Source organism: Nomascus leucogenys, chromosome 7b (genome assembly GCF_006542625.1).
Source record: "Nomascus leucogenys isolate Asia chromosome 7b, Asia_NLE_v1, whole genome shotgun sequence".
NCBI lineage: Eukaryota > Metazoa > Chordata > Mammalia > Primates > Hylobatidae > Nomascus > Nomascus leucogenys.
In genome coordinates, this window is record NC_044387.1 from 105,388,617 (window position 1) to 105,405,053 (window position 16,437).

The 16,437-nt window shown below is 40.3% G+C and overlaps 1 protein-coding gene across 2 annotated transcripts in view; it reads right to left on the reverse strand.

Annotated features, from left to right (window-relative positions):
• Positions 1-5,245: 5,245 nt before the first annotated feature.
• CFAP97 (cilia and flagella associated protein 97) overlaps positions 5,246-16,437 on the reverse strand; it is a 44,436-nt gene continuing 33,244 nt past the window's right edge. The window contains exons 4-5 of one of the 2 annotated variants that reach the window (XM_030816388.1): positions 7,507-7,657; positions 5,246-6,416 (exon numbers count right to left, since the gene is read on the reverse strand). In XM_030816388.1, coding sequence (XP_030672248.1) covers positions 6,286-6,416; positions 7,507-7,657 — 282 coding nt within the window. In that variant the 3' untranslated portion in view covers positions 5,246-6,285. Of the gene's footprint in view, positions 6,417-7,506; positions 7,658-12,840; positions 14,158-16,437 lie in introns of those variants that run through there. The other variant, XM_003271487.1, reaches the window with a different exon arrangement.

Consider the following 16,437-nt stretch of genomic DNA (forward strand, 5'->3'; position numbering starts at 1 on the left):
TCCCTTTGGGATTGCAAGTACTTTGGGAGGCCTTGGCAGGAGGCTTGCTTGAGCCCAGGTGATCGAGACCAGCCTGGGCAACACGGCGAAACCCCATGTCTACAAAAAACTACAATAATTAGCTGGACATGGTGGCGTATGCCTGTTGTCCCAGCTACTTGGGAGGCTGAGGTGGGAGGATCGCTTGAGCCAGGGAGGTCAAGGCTGCAGTGAGCCATGATCGTGCCACTGCACTCCAGCCTGGGTGAAAGAGCAAGACCCAGGCTCAAAAAAAAAAAAAAAATAGAAAAGAAAAAGAAAAAAAGACTGACAATAATAAATATTAACGAGTCTCTAGAGCAACAGAAACTTACACACTTTCGTGGAAGAATGAGCTGTTACACTCACTGTGGACAACCCTGGCATTAGCTGTTAAACACAAGCACACCTCTGACCCAGCAACTCCACTGCTAGGTGCATGCCCAACTAAAACGTACACACAGATCAACCAAGGCACATTTACGAAAATCCTCACATTAGCATTATTTGTAATAGTCAAAACCTGGAAACCGGCCGGGCACGGTGGCTCACGCCTGTAATCCCAGCACTTTGGGAGGCCGAGATGGGCGGACCACGAGGTTAGGAGATCGAGACCATCCTGGCGAACACGGTGAAACCCCGTCTCTACTAAAAATACAAAAAATCAGCCGGGCGTGGTGGCGGGCGCCTGTAGTCCCAGCTACTCGGGAGGCCGAGGCAGGAGAATGGCGTGAACCCGGGAGGCGGAGCTTGCAGTGAGCTGAGATTGCGCCACTGCACTCCAGCCTGGGCGACAGAGCGAGACTCCGTCTCAAAAAAAAAAAGAAAAAAAAAACCAAAAACCTGGAAACCACCCACAATATCCATCAACCACATAATAGATAAAATAAACCGTGGTATAGTCAAGTACTAGAATACTACATAAAAGTCAACGTGAACCAATTATAGCTACATGCAACAATATCAAAGAATCTCACAAACATAAAAATGTTGAGCTAAACAGTCATACACAAGTGCATAATCCCATTTATATGAAACTCAAAAACAGGCAAAACTACACTCAAATGTTCAAAGTGAAGACCGAAGTTAATGGTACAATTAGATTTTTCTAGTTTGTATAGGTAACTATGTGGGAAGCAGATATATTTGCTTAATGCTGCATATGTTCTTCATAAAATAGATTCTCAGAATCAAATCAAGAACAAAGCACCCTCCAAACTTTGGAGACTAGCTATAATTCCAAAATGTATGAAAGAAATGTGATGTGTGGTTTTTTGGTGAAGACTATCATTGTAATATATATCCTGTAAGAATTTAGCACCATAGTTTTTAATCATGTTTTGGTGACTCTTCAAATTCTTTTTATTTTTTGAGACGGAGTCTCGCTCTGTCACCCAGGCTGGAGTGCAGTGGCGTGATCTTGGCTCACTACAACCTCTGCCTCCTGGGTTCAAGCGATTCTGCTGCCTCAGCCTCCCGAGTAGCTGGGACTACATGCACGCACCACCATGTGTGGCTAATTTCTATATTTATAGTAGAGACGGGGTTTTACCATATTGGCCAAGCTGATCTCGAACTGCTGACCTTGTGATCCGCCAGCCTCGGCCTCCCAAAGTGCTGGGATTATAGGCATGAGCCACCATCCCCAGCCTCAAATTATTTTACTATCTTATAATTGTGGATTAGAGCCATGTGAACAAACCCTGTCTCATTATAGTAAAATAATGATGTTACCTCCTAAGTTTTATTTTGTAAACCAGTTAAACCTCAAAAATGTCATCTAGGGCAAATAGTGCAACTTACCTGGATTTACCAGCTAAATTTTGAAATGGAAGCATAGAATCTTAAGAGTCTATTATAGTGGCTCCAGAAATATCTCTAAATGAATTAAAAATCCATCACCAGAATTGAAAAATCAAATAAAATTTTCTGCCATAACATAATAGTGTTTGCTCTAGCATTCTTTCTCTTTGCTGTTGAGAGCTCAGATATGCTACTGCAGGAGCTACTTGGGAATTTATTCCAATGGCGCTAGTTTTATTAAACCCTCATAAAAAATTCCTAAACTGATGTTTTGCAGCAAGCTTTGGTGTGTTTATTACTCATATAGAATACATATGAAATGTTGGCTGGGCGCGGTGGCTCACGCTTGTTATCCCAGCACTTTGGGAGGCCGAGGCGGGCGGATCACGAGGTCAGGAGATCGAGACCATGGTGAAACCCCGTCTCTACTAAAAATACAAAAAATTAGCTGTGCGTGGTGGCGGGCGCCTGTAGTCCCAGCTACTCGGGAGGCTGAGGCAGGAGAATGGCGTGAACCCGGGAGGTGGAGCTAGCAGTGAGCCGAGATCGCGCCACTGCACTCCAGCCTGGGCGACAGAGCAAGACTCCGTCTCAAAAAAAAAAAAAAAAAAAGAATACATATGAAATGTTGATGTACATGACTACTTTTAAAAAATATTTCCTGGCCGGGTGTGGTGGCTCACACCTGTAATCCCAACACTTTGGGAGGCTGAGGCGGGCAGATCACTTGAGGTCAGGAGTTTGAGACCAGCCTGGCCAACATGGTGAAACCCTATCTCTACTAGAAATACAAAAAATTAGCCAGGCATGGTGGCGTGTGCCTGTAATCCCAGCTACTCAGGAGGCTGAGGCAGGAGAATCGCTTGAACCTAGGAGGCAGAGGTTGCAGTGAGCCAAGATCGTGCCACTGCACTCCAGCCTAGGTGACAGAGCGAGACTCCATCTCAAAAATACAAACAACAACAACAAAAAGCCCATTTCTTTAAGCTGTAAGAGTGTCCACTGTATTGTAGTGCCACAACAATTTTACAGAAGTAATTAGATGATGCAGTTTAAAGAAATTCTGATTAAGAATATAATTTTAAGCAAACTCTTTTCCATGTAAATATTATACTTTCAAAGACAGAAATAACTGACACCGTCCTTCCAACTTTATTCCTACTAATTCTTGGTCTTGTAAGGCACGTACAAGTTATTCTAATTTTGAAAATTGGAACAAGACAGCGCATTTTAGAGATAAACATAGGATCAAAACTTGGTTATCTTTAATTCTTTTATTTCTTTCTTCATTATGCCAGACTAGTTCTAAATGGCTAAAATACATTAAAATGGAACAGAAAATCTTAAAAGGATGTTAATTTTAAGTTTCTTACTAATCTTTACTCATAGAAATAAAGAAGCCATAACCGTTAAGCACATTTTCTAAGACTGTATATAATCATTTATAAGTTAAGACTCTTTTGGCATTGAAGATAGTAAACTTTTTATGAATTTAATTATTAAAGTATAATCAACTCACATCTTTGGATTTATATTGGTCTTAACATGTTTCACAGTTTGCAGTATCTGAAGAATCTGAAGATGAGAGGCACAGCCATCACTTACCCATGACCATCACCTTCTTAAAGCTGTCTAGATGTCTATCTTGGACACTCGGGTTAGCGGGGAGAAAACAACTGCATTGCACTACATTTTTAAGCAAACCAAAGAACTTTATTTGGAGTAATAGCTAAGAAAACAGTTGTTTATGGAAACTGAAAAAGACAGTAGAGGAAGTATAAGAGCTACCCCTTAAGAAATAACTTTAATAGTTAAAAAACTCGTAGAATCTTACTAAAAAGGAGGCAACATTAGTTTAAAAAATAACTGAACAAGAATCTGGCCTAATAACCAGACCTCGGATTAGTATACTTTCTAGTTATAGATGTAAATCTTCAAAGTACATATATTCAGTACAAGTCAAAAAAATATAAAATAGGGCTAGACCATCCTTTACTTTTTCATGTCCTTGAAAACGAGAAGAGTAATATACTTAAGTAATTCCTTCTTAAGAATGTCCCTTAAACTATAACAACTTCGTAGCACCTTGACTTAGAATATACCACCTTTTCCAACTCCTATTTGTCTATTTATATTCATTATATATAAGTAACCATGACAACAGAATTGTAAGTTCTGCTTAAAAGACTGTTGCCCTTTACAACTTTTACTTTAAGTTGGATCCCTGTTATCAGTAATACTTAGATGAACTTCCCTTTTCAAAGTAGTAAAAACTAAAGCATTACATTAGTACCTAAATCAAAGTACAGTTTTTATTTATAAAACTATTGTGTTGTATCCTGACATGTGGCAGCAAAGATAATATAAAATGTACTCAGAGACTAACACCATTATGAACAGAAAAGACTATATATCAACAGTAAAAGTACATAAGTTAACAAAAGAAAATAAAGCCTTGGTTTAGTATAGCTCAAGCTTATATACACAACAGGTATAATAACTTGTTCACCAGAACAGAGCATCAAATAACATGGAATGAAAATTATGGCCCCCAAAAGCAGCAGAACCTCAAAGCGAGGTTGTGGTCACATGAATTATTTAATCTCACTGCGCCCATGTTCACAGGCCTGATCCTAAACAAAATCTATTAATACAAACTAAATCCAAGACATTTTGAATTGATGTTTTGTAAAATGCAGTAACACCTTACTGTTAAAGGTGCTAAGGAAAAAAGCATTCAGCATGCATGCTACAGAGCCTGAGCACTGAAAAATGAAAATCTTATTGTGGCTACAGATCAAAAATTCATACTGAAGAAAGATATTTGTCATTTAACATGGAACCTTTCCAATACATTTTAAGGGCATACTGAAAAGGCTATTAGTGAAAAACGGTGGTAACAATGAGATATCATACTTTGTTATATAAAAGCCTAAGTTTGACAGAAAAAAAATTCTAATTTGAAAGTCAACAACATTAAACCCTATCTGCCATTACCAATTCCATCAAGATTACTAGGTCTTTAAATGTGGGACTGGTAAAAATAATACTTCCAGGGTTCAATCAAATAAATCAAAGTAAACCAAAACAAGAAAATTAGCTAATATTTAAAGCAGCAGCCTCACCAAATGTGTGATTTATTTCCCTTTTTGTTCAAATTTTAGTTTTTTCAGGCATTATAAATACTTGCTGGAATTTTTTTTTTTTTTGAGACGGAGTCTTGCTCTTTTGCCCAGGCCAGAGTGCAGTGGCGCTATCTCGGCTCACTGCAAGCTCCGCCTCCCGGGTTCACGCCATTCTCTTGCCTCAGCCTCCCGAGTAGCTGGGACTGCAGGCGCCCACCACCGCACCCCCCTAATTTTTTGTATTTTTAGTAGAGACGGGGTTTCACCGTGTTCGCCAGGATGGTCTTGATCTCCTGACCTCGTGATCCGCCCGCCTCGGCCTCCCAAAGTGCTGGGATTACAGGCGCGAGCCACCGTGCCCGGCCCATACTTGCTGGAATTTCTAAAGCATTTCTTTCTTATGCTAAGTCTTCTCTAATAACATAATAAATACTGAATTACCTAAAACACTGTCCAACACACCTCAGGATCTGCTTCTCAGCTCTTCATGCTGATAGTGCCATTTCACTGATTCAACAAACACTTGGTGTGTAACTGATGTGGTCCTTAAACTATTCACGAGTTAGAAGACTGTAGCTCTAAAACCTACCTCACTTCTAAGAGTCATAAATAGGACTTTACCTGAATGCATGAAAACACAAAAGGGAAGCTTCTAAGTTGAACTTTCTAATATTCATATTTGAAATGGTTTGGAATGATTGATCAAACTTTTAAGATCTAACTCAGCCACTTATACAATAACTAGATACCTCTGGTGAATTACAAGAATTGCTCCAATAGAAGCGTCTCTCAATCTGCTCATCAAATCTAGATCAGCTCTACCAATGAAAACAAATTTCAAGATTTGTTTCATAATAAGTGTTAAATCTAATACAATCAAGCTATGTCATGCCGCATAAGTTCTAAAGCAAAAGAAAAACAAAGGCAGCCAAATTTAGGAGCTAACCTCATGGTATAACGCTTATAAAGAAATGAAAATAACACAAATTGAAAACTATATAGTGACCATCTTGGGTACAACATGCAATGATGCTATCACTACTATTTTGACAGCATGACAACTGAATCAACTTCTATAATTAGAAGATACACATGCATACCACTATTTCTCTATTAAGAACACATACATCTCATATAAATACATCCTCAGGAAACACTTTTTACATTAAATGGTTTTCTGACAATAATTTTGCACTGAATAACAATACATTACAACTCACCGTTGTACACCTTAAATTGCTAACACGGTATTCTAGATGTTTACACAGAGAATTATAGTAATATGCACGAGCACTTCAAGGAAAGTTGTGTGAACAATGTTTAAAGTAAAAAAAGTGTTTTATAACCAAGCTGTACGGACATTAGGGGGTTTAGGTCTTCTTTGAGGGTGGCCACTGGAGGGGTCAACAGCTGATCGCTCACTCCTACAACTGAGACCACTCGTAGCACTGGATGTCCTGGAAGCTCCTCCTGAAAAGATACAAAGAAGAAATATCTGAGAAACTCTCCTCACTTTAAGTCCAGACTAGTTTTTCTTCCACATTCTATGTGTGTCTAATAGTCTAATGCTATGATTCTCGACTAGGAATGCACTTCAGAATTCCCTGTGGAACTTAAAAAACATAGTAACAAACATAACCAGATGCCACACCAGGGGATTTTGATTCACTGGATTGGCGTGGAAAACAAACATTTTTAAAAGCTTCTCAAATAATTCATGTGAAAAAAATGACTTTGTATAACCATTTATATATCTAATCAACAAATAACTTACTACATTTAGGGACAATGCTAAGTATGACTTACTAAAATAAGACCCTGTCTTAGTCACTATACCACGGAAGCAAGGTTTGGAGAAGGAACAAACGGAACTACTAGTCATGAGAGTTGAAGACTCACGAGGGCGAGCGCTGGGAAGTTGTGGCATTGGGCGGTTTGGTATTCCCTTCTATTTATTATACGGTTTAGAATGCATACATGAAGTACAGCAGAGACTTCTGTAAAGGACACTGGCCTTTCTAGATGTTGCACACTCCAGCACTAAATGGTCACTCCATTCCTGTACTCTCTGGGGCACACAACTGGCTAGGTCTGTAACTGATCACACAACAAGCCTTACTGCAGTAAGGCTTGTTGTGTGATCAGTTTGCTAATTTTTGTTTTAGTTATCCAGTAAGTAAGAAAAAGCACACATAAGGGCTGGAGGCTATTAGCAATAATTCTTAACTACCTATGGAGAATGTTTTAGCAGCTTTAAACAGCACATCTATGTATTTCTTCCTTCAATAAACTTTGAAATTAAAAGTCCTTCCTCAATTACCTAAGAACCTACTGATATTTTTGATTGTTTTATCTCCTGGTTTCCTTCCTGTCATTATATGCTGTAAATGAAACCTGAAATTAAGTGAACTAATACAAATAAAACAAAACATGACAGTGAGAAATAACAGAACGCATTCTAGAGTTGGCATTTAAAACTCTATCATAATAACATAAGTTACTTTTTTTTAAAAAGGATACAAGGTACAAATAAGTATAACATAATTTTGAAAATGCTTACTTAATGGGCTATATTGGCCAAGAGCGGATCTGGATCGTCTTGACAATGGTGATGAGTTGAGATAGCCCATATTGCGATGATAGTCCATCAGTTGTTCCGAGCGTTTCATACCAACTGTTGGTTTCACAGCCTCAAGCCTTTTCAATAAAGCCTTCAATAAAGACAATTAATTTGAAAGGCAAGGTTAAACAGCAATCATTTTTAACAAGGCAATACATTCTAGAGCCTGACATTCACTTTCTTTCTTTTTTTTTTTTAAGAGACAAGATCCTACTCTGTCACTCAGGCTGGCCTGGAACTCCTGGGCTTAAGGGATCCTCCCATCTCAGCCTCTCAAGTAGCTGGGATTACAGGTGAGACCCACCACATCCAGCCAAAAGATCTTAAATCATTCCCAACATACCATGTGAAAAACATTTCAAATAATATAATTTCATAAAAATCCAAGGGTTTTTTGCCTATCCCACAGCTAACCAAACCACTAAGATATAACAATTCATCCAGAGGTGTCCAACGGAGAGAATACAGTCATGGGTTCTTAGTTTCTGTTTCTGGTTGGGCCAGCAAAGCCCCTTCCTCATCTCTCTTTTCTGTGTATTGCTAGAGACAGAAACTAAAAACCATGGCTTCAGGCTGCTAAAAGCCTAAAACAGAACAACAACAACAACAAACAACAAAATAAGGTAGGTTAGACAAGCTTGCTAGAGGCCTAATTCTTTTGTGCCAGGTTAGTCTTAGGAAAGGTGCTGTAAGTTGAAATAAAATACATTAAACCTGATTTTCTCATAGACATGATGTAATGGGAGTTATAATGCTAAGAACCTAGTGTTAGACCCTAGGAATGAGCACACACATATGGAAGCTACCATAGATTCTCCACATGCACATTGTAGAGCAGTGCCTTTCACCCTGTTTCCTTTGCAGTAGTGCCTCAAGGGCTGGTAGGCCACTGGGGAAAGGCCAGCAGGGAGGGCCCTCGGGTCTTGCACTGCTAATTTCTACTAGCCTAACTATGCTTTCTGTATTGTCTGTTTTTTTTTTTTTTTTTTTTTTTTTTTGAGACAGAGTCTCACTCTGTCGCCCAGGCTGGAGTGCAGTGGCGCAATCTCAGCTCACTGCAAGCTCCACCTCCCGGGTTCACGCCATTCTCCTGCCTCAGCCTCCCCGAGTAGCTGGGACTACAGGCGCCCGCCACCACGCCCAGCTAATTTTTTGTATTTTTTAGTAGAGACGAGGTTTCACCGTGGTCTCGATCTCCTGACCTCGTGATCCGCCCGCCTCAGCCTCCCAAAGTGCTGGGATTACAAGGGTGAGCCACGGCGCCTGGCCTGTATTGTCTGTTTTATATACTAAAGATTGTGCATAACATTTAATTTGGAGAAAGAAGCTTTTGCTGTTAAGAAGTTTGAAAACCAATTAGTATAGAAGATAAAGTTTTTAAAAAGATATGTAGGCTAGGCACAGTGGCTCACGCCTGTAGTCCCAGCACTTTGGGAGGCCGGGGCGGGTGGATGACCTGCTTGAGCTCAGGAGTTCCCGACCAGCCTGGACAACATGGTGAAACCCTGTCTCCATTTTAATAATACTTTAATAAATTTAAAAAAAGGATATATACACCAATTGGCCAAGGCAACACAGTATCTAATAACATGGTAATTTTTTTACAATTCAGTAACAGAGACTCATGTATAATGTTCTAAATTTTGTTTATAATTATTTCTTAAAAGGTGAAAGAGTTTATTCTGTTGGCTTTTCATAGGCATTGTTGAGAAAGAAATACCGAGGTAGACCAAACAGCTTGGGGAATTGATCCATGATTGTGTTTTATTCTTTTCTTTACTCATTCAAACTTTCTCTGAAGGAAGCTGATCTTATTTGCAAAGGGAGTACTGACCCGCACTAAGTTTCACACTAAAAAATCAGACTCATGAATTCAGTCATAGGACAAGTCTTCTCTGTACAATCTTTTTCTCTTTCTTCCTTTTACCATGGTAAAATGAAACCACATTTTAACCACTTCTAAGCATACAGTTCTGTGGTATTTTGTACATTCACACTGTTGTGAAACATCACCACCGACTCCCAAAACTTTTTCTTCCACTTGGTGTCTTATCAGTTGCACCCCCTGCCCTTCTATGCTGAGTTCCTGAACAATTCCAAAGAAGGAACACATGGCGGAAGAATAAGCCAAGATATTCAGGGGAAGGGCCGTTTAGAAAAGGGAGAGGAGGAGGTTGTCACAGAAACAAAAGGAGGCTTGGAGGCAAACAGCAGAGGTGCAAAACACATGAAGAACTGGACAGAACCACTGAGAACATCTTTACTGCCTGCCTGCATGCTATTCCGTCTGCGTGAAGTGCCCCTCCCTAGTTTTTAGCCTTCAAAAGCTAGAAAAGAGTCACCCACTCAAATTACCCAACTAGTATTAGTGGTTCCCTTTGCTGAGCTGAGTTTTGACTTGAACATGATTCCACCTGACTGTAAAGTCCACGGTCTTCCCATCATATCCTCTTTCTTGCATTGTGGACAGAGAAGCAGTGTGATTTAGGTGTCCAAACCTCCTGAAATCATATCTTCTCTACCTGCAGCTTGTAACTGTGCAGGAACTTCCTGGGGCCACATCTTCAGTGTATTTTACCAGCAGAGTGCATTTGCTGTTTTGTCTGATTATCCTATTAACTACGCACTGAGCTGTGCAGGGTGGAAAGGACAAGACAGAAGACCTGGCATTTTCAGTTATCTTTCAATTTTGCTTTTTTGCTGGTAGAAGTCTCAATGTCTATTAAACTCCTAGTGTCCTAAGTTTATTTATTTGGTTGGATGAGTATTTTTCTTTTACAAATTTTAAGAAAATTACAATACTTATTCATCAGATATAAAACAATACAGATGTGATCAAAATCAACTTTGAAATAATTGTAAAATAATGCAAAAAGTAAACCCATTCTGGAGTCTGATACATCAATTATCAAGTTTACATGCAGAAACTTAGGGAAATAAGAGAGAAATGATTCGGCTCATGTACCCAAATCACATGGAATAATACCATGTGTCCATCTGAGTGTTACATGAATACAACAAGCCAACAAAAGCTAAAGGATTTGAGAAATAACTCTTGCCTATAGAAATAATATCAAAATACAAAGTGTTGATTACCCTAAATTTTAAGGTGTAAACCAACCTTGTCCAACCTGTGGCTTGCAGGCTGCATGCAGCTCAGGATGGCTTTGAATGCGGCCCAGCACAAATTCATTAACTTTCTTAAAACATTATGAGATTTTTTTTTGGTGATTTCTTTTTTTAGCTCATCAGCTATGGTTAGTATATTTTATGTATGGCCCCAGATAATTTTTTTTCTTCCAATGTGGCTGAGGGAAGCCAAAAGAATGGACACCCCTGGTGTAAGCCCCATAATCAAAAGTGTATGCATGTTAATTTAGTCATCAATTTAGAACTCTTATGTAAAACTTAAAAAACAACAGTTCAGGTTGGGTGCAGTGGCTCACATCTGTAGTCTCAGCACTTTGGGAGGCCAAGGCAGGAGGATCGTCTGAGCCCAGGAGTTCAAGACCACCCTAGGCAACATGGCGAGACCCTGTCTCTTACAAAAAATATAAAAATTAGCTGGGCATGGTTGTGTGTGCCTGTGGTCCCAGCTACCCAAGAGGCAGAGGAGAAAGGCTTGAGTCCAGGAGGTCGAGGCTGCAGTGAGTCATGGTCACACCACTAGACTCCAGCCTGCGTGACAGAGCAAGACCTTATCTCAAACAAACAAACAAACAAATAAAAATTTTAAAATGCTGTAACAATTGTAATACAGTGATAATAAATGTAAGCTATATGGTCAGAAAGATTTGGGCTTAACACTTGGCTCTGCCACTGATTGTGTCCTTGATCAAATTCCATGATAGGGATATTAATAACGAAATAACCTGAGAGTCAGTTTTTAGTAATTAAGTGATAAAATGCATCTGAAGTGCTTAAAATAGTGCCTAGTATCTAGCAAGAACTTATTAAGGCCGGGCATGGTGGCTCACCCCATAATCCCAGCACTTTGCGAGGCTGAGGCAGGCAGATCACTTGAGGTCAGGAGTTCGAGACCAGCCTGGCCAACATGGTGAAACCCTGTCTCTACTAAAAATACAAAAAAAATTAGCCCAGTGTGGTGGTAGGCGTCTGCAGTTCCAGCTACTCCGGAGGCTGAGGCATGAGAATCACTTGAACCTGGAAGGCAGAGGTTGCAGTGAGCTGAGACTGTGCCACTGCATTCTAGCCTGGGTGACAGAGTAAGACTCCTTCTCAAAAAAAAAAAAAAAAAAAAAAAAGAACTTATTAAAATTAGTGGTATTGTTAATATTGCTGTATTTTCTAGTTGTTTGACATGCAACAGTATTATGTTCCCAGCTAAGTTTGAAAGTACAAGACAGTTAAGGGAGTATTTCATATGTATTTTATATTCCTTCCTTACGTTGCTCATAACAAATACTAAACAAATATTTAATGGATTAAAAAACAGTAAGAATGGTAATGTACAGTTTACAAAATCTTAGAACTGCCACTCAAATCAGATTCTAATAATGAATCCCAAAAGAGTTCGTCCACATTTTTTTTTTTAGAAATTGCATTTTTTGGCTGGGTGCGGTGGCTCACGCCTGAGATCCCAGCACTTTGGGAGGCTGAGGCAGGCAGATCACCTGAGCTAAGGAGTTTGGGACCAGCCTGGCCAACATGGCAAAACTCCATCTCTACTAAAAATACAAAAATTAGCTAGGCATGGTGACACACACCAGTAATCCCAGCTACTTGGGAGGCTGAGGCAGGGGAATCATTTGAACCTGGGAGGCACAGGTTGCAGTGGGCCGAGACTGCATCACTGCACTCCAGCCTGGGAGACACAGCAAGACTCTGTCTCAAATAACAACAAAAAAAGACCAGGCACGGTGGCTCACACCTGTAATCCCAGCACTTTGGGAGGCTGAGGCGGGCTGATCAAGAGGTCAGGAGTTCGAGACCAGCCTGGCCAACATAGCGAAACCCCATCTCTACTAAAAATACAAAAATTAGCTGGCATTGTACAAAAATACAAAAATTAGTGGGCACCTGTAATCCCAGCTACTCAGCAGGCTGAGGCAGGAGAGTTGCTTGAACCCAGGAGCTGGAGGTTGTTGCAGTGAGCCGAGATCGTGCCACTACACTCCAGCCTGGGAAACAAGAGCAAGACTCTGTCTCAAAAAAAAGTGCAATTTTGGGTGATTATATATATTAAGGTAAACAACTTGAAGTTTTGATATAGGTATACATGCTGAAATAACACTTGAGCTACTTACACATCCATCACCTCACAGAGTTACCATTTTTATTTATGTGTCTGGTGAGAACACCTAAGATCTAGTCTCTTAGCAAATGTCAAGTACCCAAGGTACAAAGTTCCAGTCATGCAAGATGAGTAAGCTCTGGAGATCTAATGTACAGCATGTTGACTATAGTTAACAATACTGTGTTATATACCTATTGATATGGTCTGACTCTGTCTCCCCACCCAAATCTCATCTCGAATTGTAAATCCCCACATGTGGAGGGAGGGACCTGGTGGAAGGTGATTGGTTCATGGGGGTAGTTTCCCCCATGCTGTTCTCGTGATAGTGAGGGAGTTCTCATGAGATCTGAGGCTTAAAAGTGGCAGTTTCCCCTGTGTTCTCTCTCTATCCTGCCACCATGTAAGACATGCCTTGCTTGGGCTTCGCCTTCCAGCATGATTCTAAGTTTCCTGAGGCTTCTCCAGCCTTGCAGAACTGTAAGTCAATTAAACCTCTTTTGTTTATAAATTACCCAGTCTCAGGTAGTATCTTTATAGCAGTATGAAAATGGACTAATACACTTGTCCAAATATTTATTTTATATCCAGGAATTATTCTCTTTAGAAAAAAAATTAACCTAGCCCATCTTTTGATGTTTAAACAAATTTAAACAAATAAATAATGTCTTAATGATTTCTGCAGCCGTTAGCAGAGGAGAGTTGCTTTAGTGTTTCTAGAGTGATGAAGCAAAGACCCTGTAAGGACACTAAAAAGTAACAACTGTCCCCCACACAGGGAGAATCAAGACGACTGCTCTCTACATTTCAACAGCAGGAGTCTCACTGAGTTATCGTTAGCTTGCTTTCTTCAATGGAAGGAGATAGCAGACCTTAACCAGACAGAAGGAAACCCAAATGAAGTAAACTATACATCATTTCAAGATCCTAGAACAAAAGTACTCTTAATCAACAGATTAATATTCACAGTAGGTATGAGACTTGCTATAAATCATTTTTGTGACAATTTATCACAATCTCCCTTTAATTATTCTATATAAGAGTTCTGAAGTTACTCCTACAGGCCAGGCACAGTGGCTCACACCTGTAATCCCTGCTCTTTGGGAAGCTGAGGCAGATGGGTCACTTGAGGTCAGGAGTTTGAGACCAGCCTGGCTAACGTGGCAATACCATCTCCACTAAAAATACAAAAATTAGCTGGGTGTGGTGGCTTAAGCCTGTAGTCCCAGCTACTCGGGAGGCTGAGGCAGGAGAATCACTTGAACCCAGGAGAGGAAGGCTGCAAGGAGCCAAGATCACGTCACTGCACTCCAGCCTGGGTGACAGAGCGAGATCGTCTAAATAAATAAATAAATAAAATAAAGTTACACCTGTATACTAGCAGACAAAGCACAGAAGAGGTTTATTTATTTATTTATTTATTTATTTATTTATTTATTTATTGAGACGGAGTTTTGCTCTTGTTCCCCAGGCGAGTATCTTTCCTCACTGCAACCTCTGCTTCCCGGGTTCAAGTGAGTCTCCTGCTTCAGCCTCCTGAGTAGCTGGGATTACAGGAGCCCTGGGATTACAGGCGCCCACTACCACGCCTGGCTAATTTTTTATATTTTTAGTAGAGATGGGTTTCGCCATGTTACCCAGGGTGGTCTCCAACTCCTGACCTCAGGTGATCCACCACCGCAGCCTATTTTTCATGGAATGTTTTTAAGAACTGCCTTAGACCAGGTGTGGTGGCTCACGCCTGTAATCCTAGCACTTTGAGACACCGAGGCTGGAGGATCACCTGAGGTCAGGAGTTTGAGACCAGCCTGACCAACATGGTGAAACCCTGTCTCTACTAAAAACACAAAAATTAGCCAGGCGTGGTGGCACAGGCCTGTGATCCCAGCTACTCAGGGGGCTGAGGCAGGAGAATAGCTTGAACTCGGGAGGCAGAAGTTGCAGTGAGCCAAGACTGAGCCACTTACTCCAGCCTGGGTGACAAAGCGAGACTTTGTCTCAAAAAAAAAAAAAAAAAAAAAAAGAACCGCCTTAAGTTTCTAAATTCATACATGCCTTTTATTTTTAAAATAAAATTCTAACACGAGAACTCCTAACTGGAAAAATTATGCTAACAGGTACAGAAATCATCATTACATTATTTATTTGTTCGTTTCAATTTTTCTACATGAAAAGATGGGCTAGACGATATTGTCTATTTATTTTCATTTCTCTGAATTTAAAATTTGCTAATGAGCTAGGCAGGGTGTCACACACTTGTAGTCCCAGCTACTCGGGAGGCTGAGCTGGGAGGATCACTTAAGCCCAGGAGTTTAGCCTGGGTAACATAGCAAGACCTCATCTCCAAAAGCCAACAAAAAAATCCCCCCAAAACAAGAACAACGAAATAACTAAGGACTATTTTATTTACATACATAATCTTAGAAAGTAAAAAAAAGAAAATAAGTTAACTCCATTTAGTTAACTTTAGGCTCCAACTGTGATACTACATTCCTCTAGGAATCTTACTTCCTCCATAACTTTGCTTGAATTACTTCTCTCCCCCCAACATTCTTTCATACCTGAGGATACTGACACACATTTAAAAGAATGAAATAGGCCGGGCGCGGTGGCTCACACTTGTAATCCCAGCACTTTGGGAGGCCGAGGCGGGTGGATCACGAGGTCAGGAGATCGAGACCACGGTGAAACTCCGTCTCTACTAAAAATACAAAAAATTAGCCGGGCGTGGTGGCGGGCGCCTGTAGTCCCAGCTACTCGGAGAGGCTGAGGCAGGAGAATGGCATGAACCCAGGAGGCAGAGCTTGCAGTGAGCCGAGATTGCGCCACTGCACTCCAGCCTGGGTGACAGAGCGAGACTCCGTCTCAAAAAATAAAATAAAATAAAATAAAATAAAAGAATGAAATAATCTCACTTCTTCTTAGAGGGTAAAGTGAAACCATCAACCAAGTATCTTTAACCACCTCTCCTTCTGCTAAGATTGTTCTTATGCTCTTTCGGAAAAAAGTTCAAGTGAAAAGAAAGAGATATGGTTTAACAAGAATATTTCTTTCTTTTTTTGAGATAGGGTCTTGCTCTGTCACCCAGGCTGAACTGATCACTTAAACCCAGGAGGCAGAGGTGGCGTGATCACGGCTCTCTGCAGCCTTGACCTCCCAGGCCCAAGCAATCCTCCTGCCTCAGCTTCCTGAGCAGCTGGGATTACAGCCATGTGCCACCACACCTGGCTACTTTTTTATTTTTTGTAGAGATGGAATCTCACCATGTTGCCCACGCTTGTCTTGAACTTCTGGGCTCAGGCAACCCTCCCGCCCTGGCCTCCCAAAATGCTGGGATTATAGGCATAAGCCACTGTACTGTACCTGGCTAAAAATAATATTTCAGAATTCATGAATTAAAAAATTACTCCCCTTTTTACAAGTAATAAAATTCTAATTTTATTTAAATTATAATGATAATTGAGGCTGTCTACTGATAAAAGTTATCTACTGGATAAAAACACTCTATTGGATAAAATTTTCATTTCTCTGAATTTAAAATTTGCTAATCAGCTAGGCTAATAAGCTAGAATAATTTTTATTCCCTTAATTTTTGTTTGGTTGCAATGTTTAATGAG